General features: G+C 42.7%; 1 protein-coding gene across 4 annotated transcripts in view; it reads right to left on the bottom strand.

Moving 5' to 3' along the window:
* Window positions 1-17388: 17388 nt before the first annotated feature.
* The window catches only part of LOC115195960 (glycogen synthase kinase-3 beta), a 47605-nt gene continuing 44745 nt past the window's right edge, over window positions 17389-20248 (bottom strand). For all 4 annotated transcript variants that reach the window (XM_029756338.1, XM_029756340.1, XM_029756339.1 and 1 more), the window contains exon 11: window positions 17389-20083. In XM_029756338.1, the coding sequence (XP_029612198.1) occupies window positions 20019-20083 (65 nt within the window). In that variant the 3' untranslated portion in view covers window positions 17389-20018. The remainder of the gene's footprint in view (window positions 20084-20248) is intronic.

Genomic DNA, 20248 nt, shown 5'->3' with positions numbered 1-20248 from the left:
CAATATATCACTGAAACATAACTATGTAATTTAAATAATATTAATAATACGCAATGAAAGCAATTGTGCTGATTATAGACACTTAATAGCGCGTTTTTAAGTTTCAAAAGATTGCAACCCCCCCACCCTTTGCCTCACAATGGTTTGATCCACAGCCAGTTCCATAGCTTGCTAGGTAACAGAGAGGTCGTATCTACTGTCTGAAAGGCACTCAATGCACGTAACTGACGTGAGGTTAATCCAGTCAATCGCGCACACACACTAGCTGAATATGCAGAGCTAGCGCGCAAATATTAACTATTAAGCTAGCTAGTACCTATTCCATTTATGTGTTGTCGTCAAAGATGGAATCAGCATGCAGATGATGTAAGTTAGTGCTTCAAAGTCCCTGTGATAAGGTTAGCGATAAACTGATATCCAAACTGAACAGAACTACACTCTCTTCTACCATTGTCTTAAATATATTTAATGGTCTCGTTGCAAAAGCTAAATTGTCGCAAGTGAACTTTTATTTATTTATTTTATTTCACCTTTATTTAACCCGGGTAGCAAAGATTATAGCAAACACCACTGAAACTGAATTGGTGCTCGCTAGCATTGCAAATTCAGCTATTGTTGGAAGCCAGCCAATATGAAACAAAGTATTAAAATTACAAGAGGTTGCAGCATATGTTGTGTAAATGGTGAACTCATACAGCTGTCAACTCTTGTCATTTTAATCCGTTTCACATTTGCTAGCTACCTTTTAGATCGAAGCCCAAATAGAATGATTGAAGATGATAGAAGCCCATCTCCTACTGTAAATAACCTACACACTGTGTGTGTAGCCAGCCAGCCAGGTTGAAAAATGGCTGAAAAATAAAAGACGGACATCAGAGTATTTTTCAATACACCAAAACGCATAATAAGAACCCTAGTAGCCTAATATCTCAAAGACTAGTTGATAAAATGTTCATAAGAAAGAAATGAAATTCTAATGGAAATGTTTTACAATGATGTCATTAGGCAGAGCAGGCAACAGATGGCACACAGACAGCAGAGTTGGGGACAGATATGCAGGGACAGACTGGCAGAGACAGGGAGTCTCAGGTAAGTTTGTTGAGTCTTTGTTTGGCAACATTATGAAAGGTTCTCAATTTTTTTGACTTGTAAAATAGGAACATAATTGGAAAATGCCATGGATACCCCCACTCTCAACTTAAACTGGTGACTGAACTAAGATTTGTTAAAGGCAATGGTATTGCTGTTGTGATTAGTTGTGTAGTTTTGGGTACCGGTAGTTAGGAGTACGGCAAACACCTTATTTCTTTGGTTCCTCAATATACATTTACCATATTACAATGTAGGCTATGTGTTACAGCACTACTTTTGGTGTCCCCCTCAGGAATTGCTCTTGAGAAAATGTAATGTAATTGTCCCCTCCAAAGTTGATATCAGATTTTTGCCCCTGGTGTGTGTGTGTGTGTGTGTGTGTGTGTGTGTGTGTGTGTGTGTGTGTGTGTGTGTGTGTGTGTGTGTGTGTGTGTGTGCTAAGGTGCGGAGAGTCAGTGCAGGTGGTCAGTCCAGTTCAAGTGTTAAGCAGGTTGATGGTTTGTAGATAGAAACTTTCTCTAAGCCTTTTGGTATCAGACCTCATGTTCCGATACCGTCTGCCCGATGGTAAGGGAGTGAACATCTCATGTGTGGGGTCCTTGATGATACTGCTGGACTTCCTCAATATACAGAATATACAGTATCTCCTGGATGACTGGGAGTACAGTCTCAGTGATGTACTGGGCCGTCTTGACCACCCGCTGGAGGGCCTTGCAGTCGTGGTCAGACATTCTCAATGGTGCAGCGATAGCATTTAGAGTGGACCTGGGGTGGCATGCTGAATTTCTTCAGCAAACATAGGAAGTAGACTGTTGCGCCCTCTTGACAAGAGTGGTAATGTTGATGGTCCATGTTAAGTCCTCTGTGATGTGGACGCAGAGGAACTTAAAACTGCATCTTTCTACTGCAGTCCCATTGATGTGGATCAGGGCATGTTCCCTCTGCTTCCTGAAGTCAACAATCAACTCCTTTATTTTGCTGATGTTGAGGGAGAGGTTATTGTCCTGGCACCACAATGCCAGTTCACTTATCTCCTCCCTATAGGCTGATTCATCATTGTTGGTTATCAGGGCTATAACCGTTGTGTGGTCAGAAAACTTGATGATGGAGTTGGTGCCGTGCAATGCCATGCAGTCGTGGGTGAACAGGGAGTACAGCAGAGGGCGGAGGACACACCCCTGGGGGGCACCTGTGTTAAGAGTCAGTGTGGAGGAGGTGTTGTTGCCAATCCTCACAGCCTGTGGTTTGCCTGTCAGGAATTCCAGGATCCAGTTGCAGAGGGTGGTTTTTGCCTTGAAGCGAGCAAAGAATGTGTTAATATAACTGCAGTGTCCAATTTACAGTAGCTATTACAACAAAAAATACCATGCTATTGTTTGAGGATAGTGCACAACAACAAAACACTTTTATCACGGCAACTGGTTTGATACATTCACCTCTGAAGGTAAATAATGTACTTACATTCAGTAATCTTGCTCTGATTTGTCATCCTGAGGGTCCTAGAGATAAAATGTAGAGTAGTTTTGTTTGAAAAAATACATTTTTATATTAAAATATAGGAACTGAATTCTACAGTTTAACCCCAATGTTGTCTCTGGCTCCACACCCCAAGTTCTTTATTTTGATGAATCTCCTGTATGATGAATCTCCTGTATGATGGCCTAGTCAGTCAAGTTCTTTATTTTGATGAATCTCCTGTATGATGGCCTAGTCAGTCAAAAGAGAAATGGGTGATCATACCAGGCTGATTATGACAGCATTACAACTTTGGAGCATTATAGGTCTGAGTAACCTCACCGATGTCTACACGTTAAAGCTCTACTTCATAGCTAGCAAAACACTTAACATGTTCATGTATACACATTGTATAACCTGCTCACATCCGGCTCTGTGGATTTTCTCTCATAGCTCAGGAGTCTGGCCTCCTTCAGAAGAGCCCAGAGCTTTTTCAAATCAAAATCAAATCAAATGTTATTTGTCACTTGCACCGAATACAACAGGTGTAGACCTTACCGTGAAATGCTTACTTACAAGCCCTTAACCAACAATGCAGTTCAAGAAATAGAGTTAAGAAAATATTTACTAAATAAACTAAAGTAAAAAATAAAATAAAAATAAAAAATAAAATAACAATAACAAGGCTATTAAACAGCGAGCAGCAGCAGTGTAATACAAATGTAAATAGTCCAGGTGGCCATTTGATTTATTGTTCAGTAGTCTTATGGTTTGGAGGTAGAAGGTGTTAAGGAGCCTTTTGGACCTAGACTTGGCGCTCCAGTACCGCTTGCCGTGCGGTAGCAGAGAGAACAGTCCATGACTTGGGAGACAGGAGTCTTTGACAATTTTTTGGGCCTTCCTCTGACACTGCCTAGTATATAAACTCAGCAAAAAAAGAAACGTCCTGTCACTGTCAACTGTTTTTATTTTCAGCAAACTTAACATGTGTAAATATTTGTATGAACATAAGATTCAACAACTGAGACATAAACTGAACAAGTTCCACAGACATGTGACTAACAGAAATGGAATAATGTGTCCCTGAACAAAAAATCAAAAGTAACACCAGCTGCATTAAGTACTGCAGTGCATCTCCTCCTCATGGACTGCACGAGATTTGCCAGTTCTTGCTGTGAAATGTTACCCCACTCTTCCATCATGGCACCTGCAAGTTCCCAGACATTTCTGGGGGGAATGGTCCTAGCCCTCACCCTCCGATCCAACAAGTCCCAGACGTGATCAATGGGATTGAGATCTGGGCTCTTCGCTGGCCATGGCAGAACACTGACATTCCTGTCTTGCAGGAAATCACGCACAGAACGAGCAGTATGGCTGGTCGCATTGTCATGCTGGAGGGTTATGTCAGGGTGAGCCTGCAGGAAGGGTACCACATGAGGGAGGAGGATGTCTTCCCTGTAACGCACAGCGTTGACATTGCCTGCAATGACAACAAGCTCAATCTGTTGATGCTGTGACACACCGCCCCAGACCATGACGGACCCTCAACCTCCAAATCGATCCCGCTCCAGAGTACAGGCCACGGTGTAACACTCATTCCTTCAATGATAAATGCGAATCCGACCATCACCCGTGGTGAGACAAAACCGCGACTCGTCAGTGTAAAGCACTTTTTGCCAGTCTTTTTGCCAGTCCTGTCTGGTCCAGCGACGATGGGTTTGTGCCCATAGGCGACGTTGTTGCTGTCGTGGAAATATCGAATCAAATATTTATCGGATACCGGAACTTGTAAATTCAAAATATACTTTATTACAAAAGTAACAGAAGCCGAGCAATTCCATGGAACAACGGAACTCTCTTGGTACAGACCGCAGGCTTTATAGGTTTCCACCTTCAGATAACACACATGGTCACTCCCACCTATGTAGATTATTAACACCCCTTGGCCTCTCGCCCCCATTATCTTTCTGTCTCAATTCTTGCTTGTTAACGGCCACATCTGCTCAGTTTAGATTATATTGGTGGCGGCGCCATAGTATTAATACAAAAAATAATACATTTATTGCATATATATGTTCCTAATATAAGAGCTTTTCTAATAATACTTGATTAGTACAAACATATATTCTTATTACAGATACATGGCTTGTGGTGCCTATATTAATTAGTTAAGGTACACATTTTCTGCTTACCAACTGTTTTTACATGTCTAGTGATTAGCTCCATGTTGACCCAGCCTGTACACTCCCATGGATTCTGCTTACATTCTGTTTTTACATGTCCAATGTTTAACTCTATGTTGGTCCAGCTCTGTTCATTCACCTGAGCTCAGCCTTTATTCTGCTTGCACATGTCTATTAATTAACCTTATGTTGATTCTGTTCACTACTTCTGGGAGAAGTCTAGATACTGGAAAATCCCCATGATGTCATTAATTTTCTCCTACATTTCACAATGATTAACAATGTGTTAACACCATTTCACAAGAAGGTTTTCTGAAAAAAAACATACCTCTTAACCATTCATTAATCAATCACTTCAGATTAAATAATTTGGTGTGATGAACCAATAACAAAGGGAGAAATGCAGAGAAGCAATTTGACAATAAGTATTTAGATTGTCATTACTGATACACCTATTAATTAAATGTGAGAAGGTTTTGAGTGGTCATTGGGCTGTACGTTTTTGCTTGACCTGGCAACACTGCACGTGCCGAAAATCATCGTGCTGATTCACATGAAGGTGACATATCTGAGCATACATTTGCACCATATTCAGTAGTAGGCTACAAGGCACGGTACAGCAAACATTGTATGAGGCATTATACGTGTCTATACCTTGACTGTAACATGTAATATTCAACTAACAACTGTTAAGGCAAAGCCGCAATAGAGTCATTATTGTAAGAATCGAACTGCTCATGCAACGAGAACCAGACTGTTAGGGGAAACTTCAGCACAAACTTTTTGGGGAGACTGGTGTGGAGGAAGGGGGTACAATGTGTAGCTACAGGGCAGACTGCCAGACTGCTATGGAAGGTTGAGTGGAAGCTTATGTGAAATAACTAGCTAGCGTAGTCCAAGGGATGGAATGGCAGATAAGATGTTGGATGTTGTGATCGCGTTGCAAAAATGTCTTAATTATTTTGGTTGGTTGGTTCAGCATTGTAATTCGTTGTCATTGCTAGATAGCTAGCCAACTAATGAGCAAATTGTAGCTAGCTATATGCTAACAGTAGCTAGCTAAACTACCCAACTAGATTACATTAAATTCGGCTCTATTGTGGCTAGCTAGCTCTCTCTCAATAATGTTGACTAGCGAGCCAAGTTAACCTAATTATATCTTAAATCGTGTGGTTGAGTTAGCTTGGCTAGCCATTTTCGATGTTGATCAGGTAGCCAAGTAGTTTATATAGCAAACAAGTGCTAATGTTAACCCACTGAATTATGTTATGTTTCACTATATTGGATCACTCCAATATCCACGGCGGAGGGATACATCCAAGGTGACGGCTGGGGTCCGCCCTATATATATAGACCCCCTGGCCGCGACCCACGTTCTACGGACGTCCGTATGGTTTGAGGTACAAACTTTCTGAAGTTCGCTTGGTAAGTCACTGGTAATAGGCTGACCACACCGCTCGCGTTGCAAAATAATTTTAGAAATCTATGTTATTCAATTGTTGCATCCACACTGCGTGCGTCTGCGTTGCCAAGGGCTAAAATAGAAGTCATTCCTATTTATGACGCAGATCGCGCTGCAAGTCCTGCCTCTCCCATCTCCTCATTGGTTTATAGAAGCAAGTACCCACGTGCCATCTCCTCATTGGTTATAACCACGTGGGTGATTGAAAGACGAACTGTTTTGTCGGTTGTGGTGGTAATACTATGAAAGTGTAGATGCCAATCACCATGTAAGTTCAAAGATGAAAAAGCCTTGAAGGAGAAGAGATGACTAGAAACGATTCGGTTGACCGTTTTATGTGTGGATTAATTGTCGGAGTAGAGGACCTTGTGCATTTCAGGTAAAATAACAACTCAATGTTTATATCCCAGGACAAATTAGCTAGCAACAGCAAGCTAGCTAAATAGGACAAATTAGCTAGCAAGTGCAAGCTAACTAGCTAAATTGCCATACATGTTTAATGCTTTTCAACCTGTCCCCAAATTAATGTCATTGGTTCAGAGTTTGTTTTGATATTTTAACCTGCGTATCGTGATCGCGTTTGGTGTAGGGGGACAAAATACATTTATGCACGATGGCGCACGCGCAGCCGGTTTGGGTTCCGTGTAAGTGTAATATCTTGCATACTCACTAGCTGTTTGCCGCCTGGAGCAGCTAGCCGCATGGCCAGCCCCTCTTGAGTGCTCCACTTGCTGCGTGCGGTTTATCTGTATCTACACCCGTGGTTTGTCGTACTTGTTTCGTTAGCGTTACGTTACGACTCCGTGTGCGTCCTTTAGTATTGTGGCTCTTGCTGCCACAAACCGTAATTTACCTTACACAACTTTCCGACTGGCTTGTACTATGTATGTGTTGTGAATTGCTTTATCATGCTTCTCTGCTAATTACCCTGCAGGTTTTTTTTTCTTGTTCTTTCCCCTGCAGAGTGTAAGAGTATCATGGTGGGCTTTCCACTATGTTGAGAAATTAACTTTGGAGTTCCTTAATGGAGTTACTCCATCATATAGGGGTGTTTTTACTGCTTGGATATTAATCCGGCTAGGTAATATTGCAGTTGGCAAAAAAACAAAAATCAAATCCATTACCTGGTTGCTGTTTTTTTTTTGGCTGCCTGCTTTTCCCACACTGGCCTTCCCTGTTTTTTGCAGAGGTACTGGGTAATTTAACCCTCACCGGATTCCTATTCCTCCAAGCGAGTCATGACATAAGTGTTGGACCCCTGCTCCGTGGCCTTGTTGGCATTGCTGATATATGGCTTCCCTTTGTGACAGGTGTGATGGTGTCATCCCCCTGGGGATCTGCATACCATGTGTAGGCACTGCCTGGGTTTGAGCCACGTGGAGAGGGCGCTGGAGTGCCCTACTGAATGCCGGTTTTGTGTGGTGTTCTCAAAATGCCTGCGCCTGGCGTGATTGGAGGCCAAGCGTGAGTGGGTCGGTCAGGCTGAGGGCTCCCTCCCTCCTTTAGGAGTGGTGCACCAGCGAGTTGTTTGTCCCTCTACTGGGCCCAGTACCCCTCCCAGGAAGTGTGGCCGGAGCCACTGCAGGCAGAGCCCATCTGCTACCAGTCCTGGACGGGGGCAGGAGTCGGACAGCTTGGACCACCTTGAGCGGAGGGCGCATGCCCTGCGTCAGGAGGTTGATAGCTTCAATGGTGATGACAGCTGTTCCCTGTTGGCCAGTGATAGGCTGTTGCTGGGGGACGATGCTGACACTGTTCACCACCGTGAGCTGGGCTACCAGGCTGACAGGCTTCTTCTCCCCCAGCGGCTCGAGAGGAGCCTACTCACTCAGGTAGCCTCTGCACTAGATATCAAACTGGTGGACAGTGATGACTCTCCATCTGTCCCCATCTCTGCTGAGTTCCGCGAGGCCTTGCAGGAGAGCTGGGCCTCTGTCAGGGGGCGCTTCCGACTCACAGCAGAGACTGGACCATGGCGTTATGTTGCGGGGACAGAGTCACTCGTCCTCTGGGAGTACCCGACCATGGACACCATGATAGCTGCCCTGGAACTCCCGGACCGGGAGATTATAGGGCGGAACCGGCGACTGAAGCCGGGACCCTCCAGAGTCTTTGATCTGGACTTGAAAACCACATATGGGTCCCTCTGCTCTCTTGGCCGCCTTACTAACGCGGCCATGCTGCTGCAGGACTACCTGCAGACTCTGTTGCCCTGGCTGCGGGAGGGCGAAGAGGAGCTCTTTCTGGAAGCGATGAAGGTGTCTCACCGGCTTTCCCTGTTCTGGAGGGATGTGGCACGCGCCAACAGACGGGCCGTGGCGTAGGTGGTTACCTCCCGGTGCCATCTCTGGCTGGCCCAATCCTGTCTGCCAGCTGCTCTCCAGAGCACATTTGCCACTCTTAGTAAGAAGTTTTCAGAAGTTATGAGCTTAACTGTGATGGGTGCAAAGGACCTACTTCTAAGTTTCCTTGACTGAAAATACTATTGTGATATCATTAAATTACGGTTGCATATCTGCTTGTGCAAAAGTTTTTAAATGCAGCAAGAGAATGAGGCCGACTTCTCCAAAATAACTAGATGTGGTCAAGGTCTGGAAATGAAGCATGGAGGAAATGGACAAAAAATATGTAAGCAAGGCTGGCAGTCTCCCTCAAACACATTCAATTATGATAATGCCCTTTTAGTGTAAGGGCTGTTTGAAAATAGCGTTCCAAACCCCTCTACCAATCAGTGGCGACCCATCATTCAGGGCAGGTGGGGCTCTCACATTTTTTGCAAAAAAAGTCAAGTCATATTTTTTTGGTGGGGTTGCCTCTGTTGCATAATATTTTCACATTAATACGTGTCACATATCAGTTTGTAAAAATGTTTTAAAAAAATTAAACTGAGTTATTAAAGCTAATAACTGAGTTATTGCTTTCTTAAGGCAGCTCAAAAATGCAGGTGTATCAGCCTAGCTCAGTGCTTTCTGTGGTGGTGGGGCAGCCAGCGGAAAATACGGAGCGTAGGGGTTGGTAATGTTCTCTAGTTGCGCCGTGATTGGCTCAGTGTTCTGTCACTCATGGGGACACTACGTCGCTGCCAAATCTATGGGTAGAGCTTGAAAATGTATGCCCCTTTGGTGCTGCCATGTTAGAGGTGCCCATCCAAGAAGGCTCAAGGTCATTGGCCGAAGATAAAATGACGTCAAATCTACAGTAGCTTTGATTGGACTGATCATGTCAACGGCATACTTTCAAAATCTTAGCTACCTGTCATCATCATGAATCAAGTCGACAATATACTGACAAATCCTTTTTAATCCTTGTATGAAGAGAAATTATGATAAAATGTATCGGTGCTCATCGGCCATTAGACATAAACATTACACAACAAGTTGAAAAAAGTTGGAAATTCAACAATGAGTGGTTTGGAAGAAATCAGTAGCTAACTGCAAGCATTGCAAAGCAATCACTAGCCTGCTATTCAGTGGAGTGGGTGTGTGGTCCCAATTCTCGGTTTAAGGTAATCTTTTCAAAGCTTAAAATGATAGACATTCAACATTGGCAATGCTGTCAATCCAGCATGATTTCTGCCATGCTCAAAACGACTGTTAACTCAGAACTTGGAAATCTGACTTCAGTGAGTTCAAGACAACTGGGAACTCAGGAAAAAACGAGCTCCAACTGGGAAAATACTTTTTGAAAGGTCATCCAACTCCGAATTGTAAGTTGGGAACTCGGGCCTCTTTCTAGAGCTACAACCTGAAGATCACTGACTTCATCATGATTTGAGATAGTTTTTTTCCCGAGTTCCCAGTTGTCTTGAATGCACCATAAGTCCAGAGAATGCTACACTTTGATGACAAAGTTAATGACAAAATTTGCCCACGAAGGACCACGGCGCCACCTTCCTGTTCAAGTGAGCACAGCACAACAAGGTGAGTCCAAAAAATGTATTGTGTGCTGCTGCATAAATGATGTAATATGCCAGGGAGATATGTATATTGCTAAGAAAGTAATACTAAGTGTATGTTGTGTCTGAAGTTGTTAGTAGCCCATGTGCCTCACCCTAATAATTTGGTCTATTTTCCCCTCTTAATTTCACCTACTGTTCTGACTTTGTGGTGCACATGTAACCTATAACCTGTTTTTAAAGAAATTAAATCATTGAATATTGTAAGAGCTTTCATTGTCTGCTTATATGCCCCCTTTATTTATCCTACGGTTCTGACTTGGTGTACAGGGAGAACACTGTACAAGCGACCCATGTTTTGAATTCTGTCGCTGTACATTTCAAAAGTGCCTAACAAAAAGTTATATTGACTACGTCCATCCTAGCTCATTAATGTCTTAATCCAAATTACGGATAGCCTCTTATCCGCTTGTCGTTCCCTTATGCCATAGTTTGTACATCTCAATTGTCAGTAGAAACTACATTTGTTTAAGCAAGTCAGCCATATCAGCTATGTTTTTGTAAAAGGCAGTAAATGAGGCTGAATTAACTGTTTTGCTGTCAGACAAAGTTCCGTTTATAGTGGAGCCAGGTGTAGCAGTGGTAAGGTGTTGGGACTGCTGTTGGGACAGCTTTATTTAGGCCCTAACAGTTTGTGGGTACCGTTTGTCACCGTTCTACTGAAATTAATGTATTGTTCAGTGTTGTAGTGGCTTTGCTGGCATGTAACCCCCCCCCCCCCCAAAAAAAAGGTGTTCGCCCCACCATGCTAAAATTGCCACTGCAGCCAATAACTGCAAATTGTCATTTTTCCACTCTGACACTCCTAGCAAAATTCTTGCTTGAGAAATTGCCCTTTGCTAAGAAACTATTTTTGTTTATTTTTCACAATTTTAATTGAAAACAATCACAGTTAGGTACTTAATTGTTACCCAGAAGTGATATTCAGATAAAAGTGGCTGCATTGGACCTTTTTAAAGTTGCAATATAATGTCTAGAATGAAGCCTGTGCTGCTATGGATGTGTTGAAGGAGAGGGAGAGAGAAATGGCAGTCCTCCCTCCACCGCAGGTACATCCAATAACTAATATAAATATTCAGTTTGACCATTAATGGAGTTTATTGTACTGTAGATAGACAATCCCGCTTGGCAAAAACTGGTTGAATCAATGTCGTTTCCTTGTCATTTCAACAAAGAAATTCAATGTGATGACGTTGAATCAACGTGGAAAACTGATTGAATTTGCAAAAAGGGAATTTCGTCTTTTTTTTCACCCAACTTTTAACCTAAATCCAATGACATGGTGACATTTCTTGTGGAATTCACGTTAGTTGACAACTCAACCAAATGTAAATCAAAACTAATGTTGAACTGACGTTGGTGACAAGTGGGATGGGTTTGGAAAACATACACAACAATTCACACACGTACATTCCAATGCCTATTAATTATATTGTTTACTTAGACCATTGTTAAACATTATCCTCTGTGGCACAGTAGCGCTAGGCAGCCATTTTAATGTTAGAACTATGTCTAGATGAACTGTCTGAGCTAATCAGAAAATACTATTTATGCATGGATCTTCAGCGGCTTTTTACCCCAGGCTCACACAGAATGTCCAGCAAGTCCTACCTGGTGTCATGCTATCACCTGGTGCCCAAATCCCACCTGGTGCCCACAGACTCTGAGGCCAACACCACTGCTCACCACCCAGGGGACAGTCCTCTCTCACATGCCCCTGCCAGAGCCCAACTCCTCCCTGGGGCTTCTGTCCAGCTGTGGCTGATCATGGAGCAGCAACTCCATCGGTGTTGGATATGCTAGCTCTGTTCACTTTACTGAACCCAGCTGCAGCAGAAGCAGTAGCATCAGCAGCAACTGTAGCAGCAGCAGCTCCTGCTCTGCTCCCCAGCAACACTGACACCACCCAGAGGTGACACTGCCCGTGGCTAACTTAGCAGGGAGCCTATCAGGGCACAGCCACTAACTATATGTGCCCTGAATACAGAACAAAACTCTGGTAAACAACCAAGGACCAGACTTGACCACTCTTAGTCTTTCCTACTTTCTTTTTAACTTTTATCTAGCTATTTTGATATGTGTTTATACACTACCTCCTCTCAGTCTCTAAGAAACCCTATTGGCATCCTTCCACACATCTAGACCCCGGAGAGAGGATACATTCCTGTTCTATTTGATATCAGAAGTTCATACTCGGGTCATTAGAGACTTCGCTTCCTTCAGATGCCTCGGGCCAAGGTCTTGGAAAATCGATAATACCCACACCGAGGTGGCAGTATACAATTCTGTTTGTGTCTCCAGTCTGCTTTATGGCTCAGAGACCTGGACCCAATATAGGTAGCACAACATCATCCTGGAATCCGTCCACATCAGATGCCTCTAACGCATCTTAAGGTTAACCTGGGAGTACAGAGTGAGTACCTCCATAATGAGATCTTCGCCAACACCAAGGGCTCAATTAAATCTGTAGTGCTGAAGAGCTGTGCTACAGCACAATACAAATGGAAAGGCAAGGTTTTCACGTTAGCAGAGACTGCATTCACGGTGAACACTACATATGTCGGCTCAATCGGAAATTACCTTTACATTTCAATCGCGCTATAGTGCTGAACTTCAGCAATGTGGATTGAATCGAACCCCAAGTCGACCTGCATTGAAGCAAGCATGGCTAAAGGACATCTCTGTTGGCTCGGCCACGTGATCCACATACCTGAACACCACCTCCCTCGCAGAGTTCCCTACGGCCCACTGAGTGGTGCCAAACGCTCTGCTGAAGGTCAGAAAAAGCAGTACAACCATTGCATTTAAAAACCAAGGTCTTGTTTTGACTTCAGATACTGCAGATCAGATAGCTCACCCACATATTCTAATGTCTTGATATTTTTGTTTCCTTCAAATGTATTCTATTTGGAGATGGGACTGTGAGACCCTGTTTGAATGATTGATTGATTGCTTTTTATAGACAGAAATCTGTCATATGCAAATAAGTGAAAATTATAATCAAATGAATTGTTGAACATACGTGCATTTGTCACCTATAACAAAATCCTCAACATGTAAACCTGCTATTTAACACTAGGTGACTGTGCGCTCTGTGGTCACCAAAAAACCTTACTAGTTAAGGCTTGTACTGTGAATAACCCTCCCATGCAAAGTGAATGACAGGTAAATACTTTTATTCATAAATTATTTCTGACAACCAATCATCACAGTAACATACAAGTGCTCAATATAAAACCTTGAGTATGAACAGATGTACTCTTTTGGAAGCAACATTTGTTTTTATGACACACAACATGCTGTTATATCCATCAAACACATCCGGAGTGTGCACACAAAGTGTCCCTAACTGGTCTGAGTCTCGGTGGTGGAGGGAGGTGGAGAAGTGGTGTAGATGACCTGGAAACTCTTACCCTCGTCCATCAGGTCCTTCATGCTGACTCTCAGGAAGCCAAAAGACCTCAGGGCCTGCAGGTAGGGCTCAGGCTCCACTGTCTTGCCCTTGAAGAAGCCATGCTCCACCCCATGACGCAGGAAGCCCAGGTCACACGTGGACAACATCTTCCCTCCTACCGGGGTGGAAGAAATGGAGGAGGTTGTATTCACAGAATTAGAATGATTCTTCTATTTCAATGGTTGTATTAACCGTCATACAGAGAGACAACACCAACAGGTTATGTGCTGTGCACTGAAATACTCTTCAGTATAGGCTACTCTACTGCCCTCTACTGTTTTCAATAAGGAATTGCAGCTTGTGTGTGCCTGTGATAAATGCGCGCTAGTGTGCCGCGCTTACACTAACCTGGCCTCATGATACGGAGCAGTTCGGCGGTGGCGGTGGCCATGTCCGGCCAGTAGAGGTGGCAGTTGGAGTGGAAGACTCCATCAATGCAGTGGTCCGGGAGGGGAATACACTCCACCCTGCCCTGGAGCAGGTGGACCCTCCCAGAGACCAGCTGAGGGCCTAGACGCTCCCGGGACACCTTGTGCATGTACTCTGAGATGTCCAGGCCGAACAGCTTGCCCCTGGGGTCCGTCAGGTACTTCAAAGCCTCCTGGAGCCCCAGGCCTGGACCAAAGCCAACCTGGAGGACAGAGTAGATTTGATGGCACTGGATCAATTGGTGTGTGTGTGTGTGTGCGTGCGGTCAGTTGGAAGAGCATGGTGCTTGCAACGCCAGGGTTGTGGGTTCGATTCCCATGGGGGATCAGTATGAAAATGTATGCACTCACTACTGTAAGTTTCTCTGGATACAAATGTATGCTAAATGACTAAAATCTAAGTGTGTCTGTCTGTGTGTGTCTTTCATACACAGACAGAAATCCCATCTTCTTTCTACCTGCTTTTTGTGTATCTGAAAGGGATGTGGTGTCATAAAACAAGGTATATTAAATCCCACCTTGAGGCCGAGCCATGAAACCTGCATTTTCACAAACCCTGTAACCAAAATACAGGTATCGGGTCTGGGTGAATGGTCCTCAACTTTTTTGCAGGTAAATTCATTAACCCTTCCATTATTTAACATGTCCCAAATTTGAATTGCAAACAGCCCCATGGTTTAACAACAGCCCCCCACCCCTCCCAATTTTGCAGTTACCGACTGATACGTATAAAATGGGTATTCAGTACCTGCAAGAAAGTGATACATAAGGGTTTGAAAGGGGGTCATGTAAACATTGCTTTGTATTTTTACAGGTAACCACATCTTCTGTCTGAAATAAGTATATCACATAAGCTGTTACCTCCAGGACAGCATGATGGGCCTGGATCTGACACAGTTTGACAACGTTCTTGATCATCACATTGTTGTACTTCTCCATGTTCCACTTAGTGTAGAGGCCCATCAAGCTTTTCTTGGGGTGCGCCAGATTGCGCGTTATTCCATTAGTAAAAATGTCTGAATTACAAGCTGCCAAAATGAATGACAGTTGAAGAACACGCATGATACATTCACATAAACGGGCACTAACAGCTGAACTATTTTCAAAACATTCAAACATCTTCGCTGATCAAATAGAACATGAGTTGGAAGTGGTTGTTATAAATTATACTGAAATGTTGTGTTAAAAATGTAGCAGGGGCTGAATACTACCAATAAATCGGCCTGGCCATATCTGACACACTGGCCCACCAGAGACAAATGGGCCAGTCCACTAATCTATTTTGAGCCAGTGTTTTAAATGGGACAGCTGCCCATTAGCCAAATTATAATTTTTTACAAAAAATCATAACATTTCTTAAGAGGCCTGTTTTTTTTGGCACGAACTACCCTATGGCCATTCTGTTTTCTGGGCAGCAGTTTTGGATTTTGAGAAACTTTTGAATTGTTTTTCCAGTTAGGATTCTATTATTACTAAGAAACAGACGGGAATATCATATAATATAATATACATATAAACTAAACACATTATCTGGAAAGAGAAGAATATCTCTCAGTAGATCTTTATACTTTCTATATTTACTCATAATGCTGTGGAAGTATTTATCCTACACGGATAAAACCACCAGAGGGTAAGTAAGTAATTAAAGTCAATAATTACACACAAAGAAAACATTTGAAGCAAAAGTTTTTGACAAGATTTTTTCATAAAGTTTTTTTCACAGACACAGAGTCATTCTAATGTAGTCTACAAATGTTTGATTGAAATGGGAACAACAAATGATTCACTTGCTCAGACATTGATTGAAAAAATACACTTATCAGGTAATATCTCACATCTACACTGCTATTCTACACAGAGTTCCTAGTTTTGGGAATAAAAGGAAACTGATCTGATTGGTTTGAGGGGATCTGGGTTCAGTTCAATATGGAATCCCTCGTTGTAGCAGAGCAGAGAAGACCGAACTAACACATAAAACAGAATCCTGGTTTGTCTGACTTACTGTCCTGTGAATGTCCTGTAGCATTATTTCAAAAAGTGTATCAACTCTCTATCTCTGACTGTGAAGTCTCTTAAAGCCACATTCGGACAATGAAAATGTCTTCACATTATGTTCCTCAATATGATAATATTGTAACAGTCAAATTAGCATTGAAAGACGGCTTGAAGTACCCTCCGTTTGGCTCAACAGTCCTTGACTTGAATAGCAGCAATACCCTGGTGTCATTTTCAACTCCGTTACATACATTGATAGGTTGCGATTAATCTATATTAGACATTTACTGATGATATATATTGAAGTTGCAAACATCTACATTAGACCTATTGTACCATAAGCCATAAACTGGTGCATGGCGAATTTGCGTCCTACAATTTTGGGCTCAAAAGAAGTGCATCATTCAGGTCTATGGGGTAGGCTACTTTAGATTCCACTGCGTTTTGTATTTTTGTTTATTTTGTGACTGTGATGCCACAAATATGTACCACCCGTAGAGTGGCGTGCCGCTAGTGTTTAAATATGAGGGAATGCAGTTCAACACAGGTAGGTCACATTGGGCGCCTTCGTAAATTCACTCTGGCTATCTACTCCAATTCAGAGCACTTTCGTCTGAGTGTGCCAGAGCACAGAACTGATGAATTTACGAACGCGTAACACCTGCAAAAAAAAACGTTATTAAATTGTTATCAGCAGCAGTCTGTCACTTGTACATTTTTTTAAGAACGGAAATGACCGCTCTTTTGTATTGAACAGACTAAAGAGGCAGTACTGTTATATTTAATATTGTATCCAGAACCATCCAAATCAACTGTGTTCAGCAGTTCCTCAAATCCAGATAAACACCTGTATTTCTTTAAATGAAGATTCAAAAACATTTATGTAAATTGGTCAGGCAAATGTGGAAATACTGCAGAAAGGTGAGGAAATTAAGGGAACAAGGTAATATATGTCAAATCTGAAAATGAAATGTATTTTGTTAATTTGAAATGTATTTACTGTTAATCCCCTTCTTAGAATGAAGAACGTAGAAGTGAGTCCAACTATCTATATTATAATACCTTAATCCACAACCTGGGGTAGATTTGCATCTTACAATTTGACAGATTTTCTTAATTTTGGGCTCAAAACAAGCGCGTCACCAGGACCATGGGATAGGCTAATCCTACTGGAACACATCCAACTTTGAGCTAACAACAAACAGGGTCGTGCTCAGTAGAAAACGTACTGTAGCAAATGTTTTGCAACGGAATAACAAATATGTGCGTTCTTATACAAGTTCCAGTAACTCAGTTTCAATGTTTTCTCTGTTCTAAACACAACCCAGGTAGCATATGAGAACATAACAAAAGACATGACACAGTTTGTTCATTTCCAGGCTAACCTACTGTTTATTTAATGCAAATTACAGTACCAGGTAACTATTTCTCTGAACCAAGTCACAGAGACAGAAATATTTACAGGGAGAGGGGACATTAAGCATACCTTCACAGAACAAAAGGTTTATATTCAAAATGAAATCAAAATTTCAGTCACAGAGGCATTCAAGTAGTAGTGTTAGTTTTTTCTGTTGTAAATTCTTAATTTCTGAATATAACCCAGTCCTTTTTTCCATTTTTTTTAATATATATATTTTTTAAACATTGTGTTTTGTACATATATTATCCTTAAAGTCACAAGAAGTGGTCACATTGTTTGTTTTACAGGCCAAATGATTGGATAGCAACACATTTACGGATGCAAATATTACAAGCAAGCATACAAATATATGCTTAAAAAAATGTCATAAAAAACATGAAGGATCGGTGCTACATAACATCTCTCCCAGAGTGCTGTTGAGAATGTGGACACACAAATCCTACAGACAAATTGTTTATTGCCATAGTTGAGAAAGTAATACTGAATACGACAAGACTTCCCCCCCCTGAACCATGTGGGGTTGTACGTGCATCGCTCATAAAACCATAAAAACACATTTTAAAACCCACCCAAACCTTCCTGGAAAGATCATGTATTTTTAAAGTGTCTGAGAAAATCAATGATACAACTCCCCCAACCCACCACCACCAAAGGGGATCCCAAAGTCAAAGACACATAGCCAATCGTACAAAAAGAAACAGTGACGAGGTGATGTGATGAGTGTGGTCTGTGTGACGCCTGGCTTTGCGGAACATGAAAGATCAGAGAGGTGGAAAGGGGAAGTCAACAGCACTCCACGAAGGAATAGGGTGAAGCTGCCCTGTACGCTGGTCTCGAGTCAGTTTTGTGTTTTCCCACTATGGTTAGGATTTCGGGAGGCCAAGCTGATCCTAGATCTGTGCATAAGGGCAATTTCACAACAGAGCCTCCAAGTAGGACCATAGAGGGAGGAGACCTGGGGAAGAGAGGAGCGAACGAGTGGAAGCAAAGGCACTCCAACCTATAGGAGTTGGATACATTACTGGTTATTCTTACAATGATACAGCTGGCACCTACTGTACAGTCGAGATTGAACTACATGGCTGGAGGAGAAAAACAAAGCTGATCTACAGTTTGACTATACAATAACTTTTAACCTGAATGTTTTTTTCTTTTGTATTCTTCTTTATCATTCATTTTTGTTTTGTTTTTGCTCGTTAACAGTTCTTGGGTCTGCCTATTTACATACCATACATACCACAGGAAGACACGCACACGTAAGCCAGTTTGGTGAGGAGCATCTACTTACATAAATACATACACATTTGTGTGTACTGTTTGTATAGGTCTTCAAAGTGTTGAGAGATGGGATGGAAGGACTTTCAGTTGCAAAAGGAGAGCAGGAAAGGGTGAAGTCAGAATGAGGAAGGACTTCCAACAGTGGTTTAAAATTACATGGGGCTGCGTCTGAAATGACACCCTATTCCCTACTACTTTTGCCCAGAGCTATGTGGACTGTGGTCAAAAGCAGTGCACTAAATTATAGGGAACATTCAGACACAGAATGGTAACAAAGAAAGATTGTGATGAAATGCAGCACAATCAACAGCATACGCCCTCATCCAAGCATCCTTCATAGCCAGTCCCCGAAACCCACCCCATCCTAACAAGAAACAGAACAATACCAGGCTTTACTAGTCATAATGTCTATCTGACAAGCAGCAGGACAAGTAAAACAGAGGTCGTGGTCTTCATTGAAATCACATGAAAGACCAGCAGAATCTCTTGCTCTTAGGTCTGTTCTGGCAAAGTTTTGTCAGTACGGCATTACCCTTAGGGGAAAAACGGGGTAAAACTCATTTCTGCACCGTTTCTGGCAGCTAAAACGGGGACGAACCCAAAAAACATGCGGAGGTGCGAGACAACTGTTGCCTTACGAGCAGAATCACAAAATGGTGCTGCATACAGTAGCAGAATTGTGATTTCTGAAGCGGGAGAGAGAGAGTAGCTGACACAATTCTACAATATATCAACTGTGTATGTGTACATTGAACACAGACAGATATCGAGGTCAACTATTAAAAGTCACAATGTCATCAAGGTCCTCAGATGTATATGTATGAATGGGTGGGATGGGGTCGACAGGGGCCCCAAGGGGCCACAGTCTGAACGTAAGGCTGTTGCAGGATGCATGTAGAGGCCTCTCCTACACAGAGAGTGGGTGACTATACCTAGCATAAGAAAAAAGGAAGAGTACTTTTGTATACTTATTTAGCTATACATTATGTCTACACTAAACACACCCGCACTCAGTCCCCTCCTCTTCAAAGCACAGAAAGATGAAGAGCAGCTCTGAGAACATATCACGGTTGTCCTTTTTGTACAAATAAATAAACAAACATTAAAACGATAGGCGAGGAGAGGGTGGAGGTGGTAGAGGAATAACGAAGTTCCGATTCGGTTTTCCTTGCGTTCATCTTTGTCGGGCGTCAGTTTTCTTGCTTTGCTTTATTAGTTGGTTGGTGTGCAGCCATGCCACTGTTGTTGTCCAGGAGCTGGGGCATGGGCAGCTGGCAGACGGGTCAGGAAGAGGGCTCAGGTGGAGGCGTTGGAGGCGGAGGCAGCGTTGGTGGTATGGCCACGGTCTCCGCTGTTGGCATCTGGAAATGGAAGCAGTACGTTACACTACTCGCCTTTAATGAGGGGAGCTCTGGGCCCTTATTCACAAAGCGTCTCAGAGTAACAGTGCTGATCTGGGATCAGGTCCACCCTTTCCATATCAAGTTATTCATTATTTTGTAACGGGGAAATCTGGTCCTAAATCA

The sequence above is a fragment of the Salmo trutta genome, chromosome 6 (assembly GCF_901001165.1).
Source record: "Salmo trutta chromosome 6, fSalTru1.1, whole genome shotgun sequence".
NCBI lineage: Eukaryota > Metazoa > Chordata > Actinopteri > Salmoniformes > Salmonidae > Salmo > Salmo trutta.
This window is presented reverse-complemented; position numbering and strand designations above follow the sequence as displayed.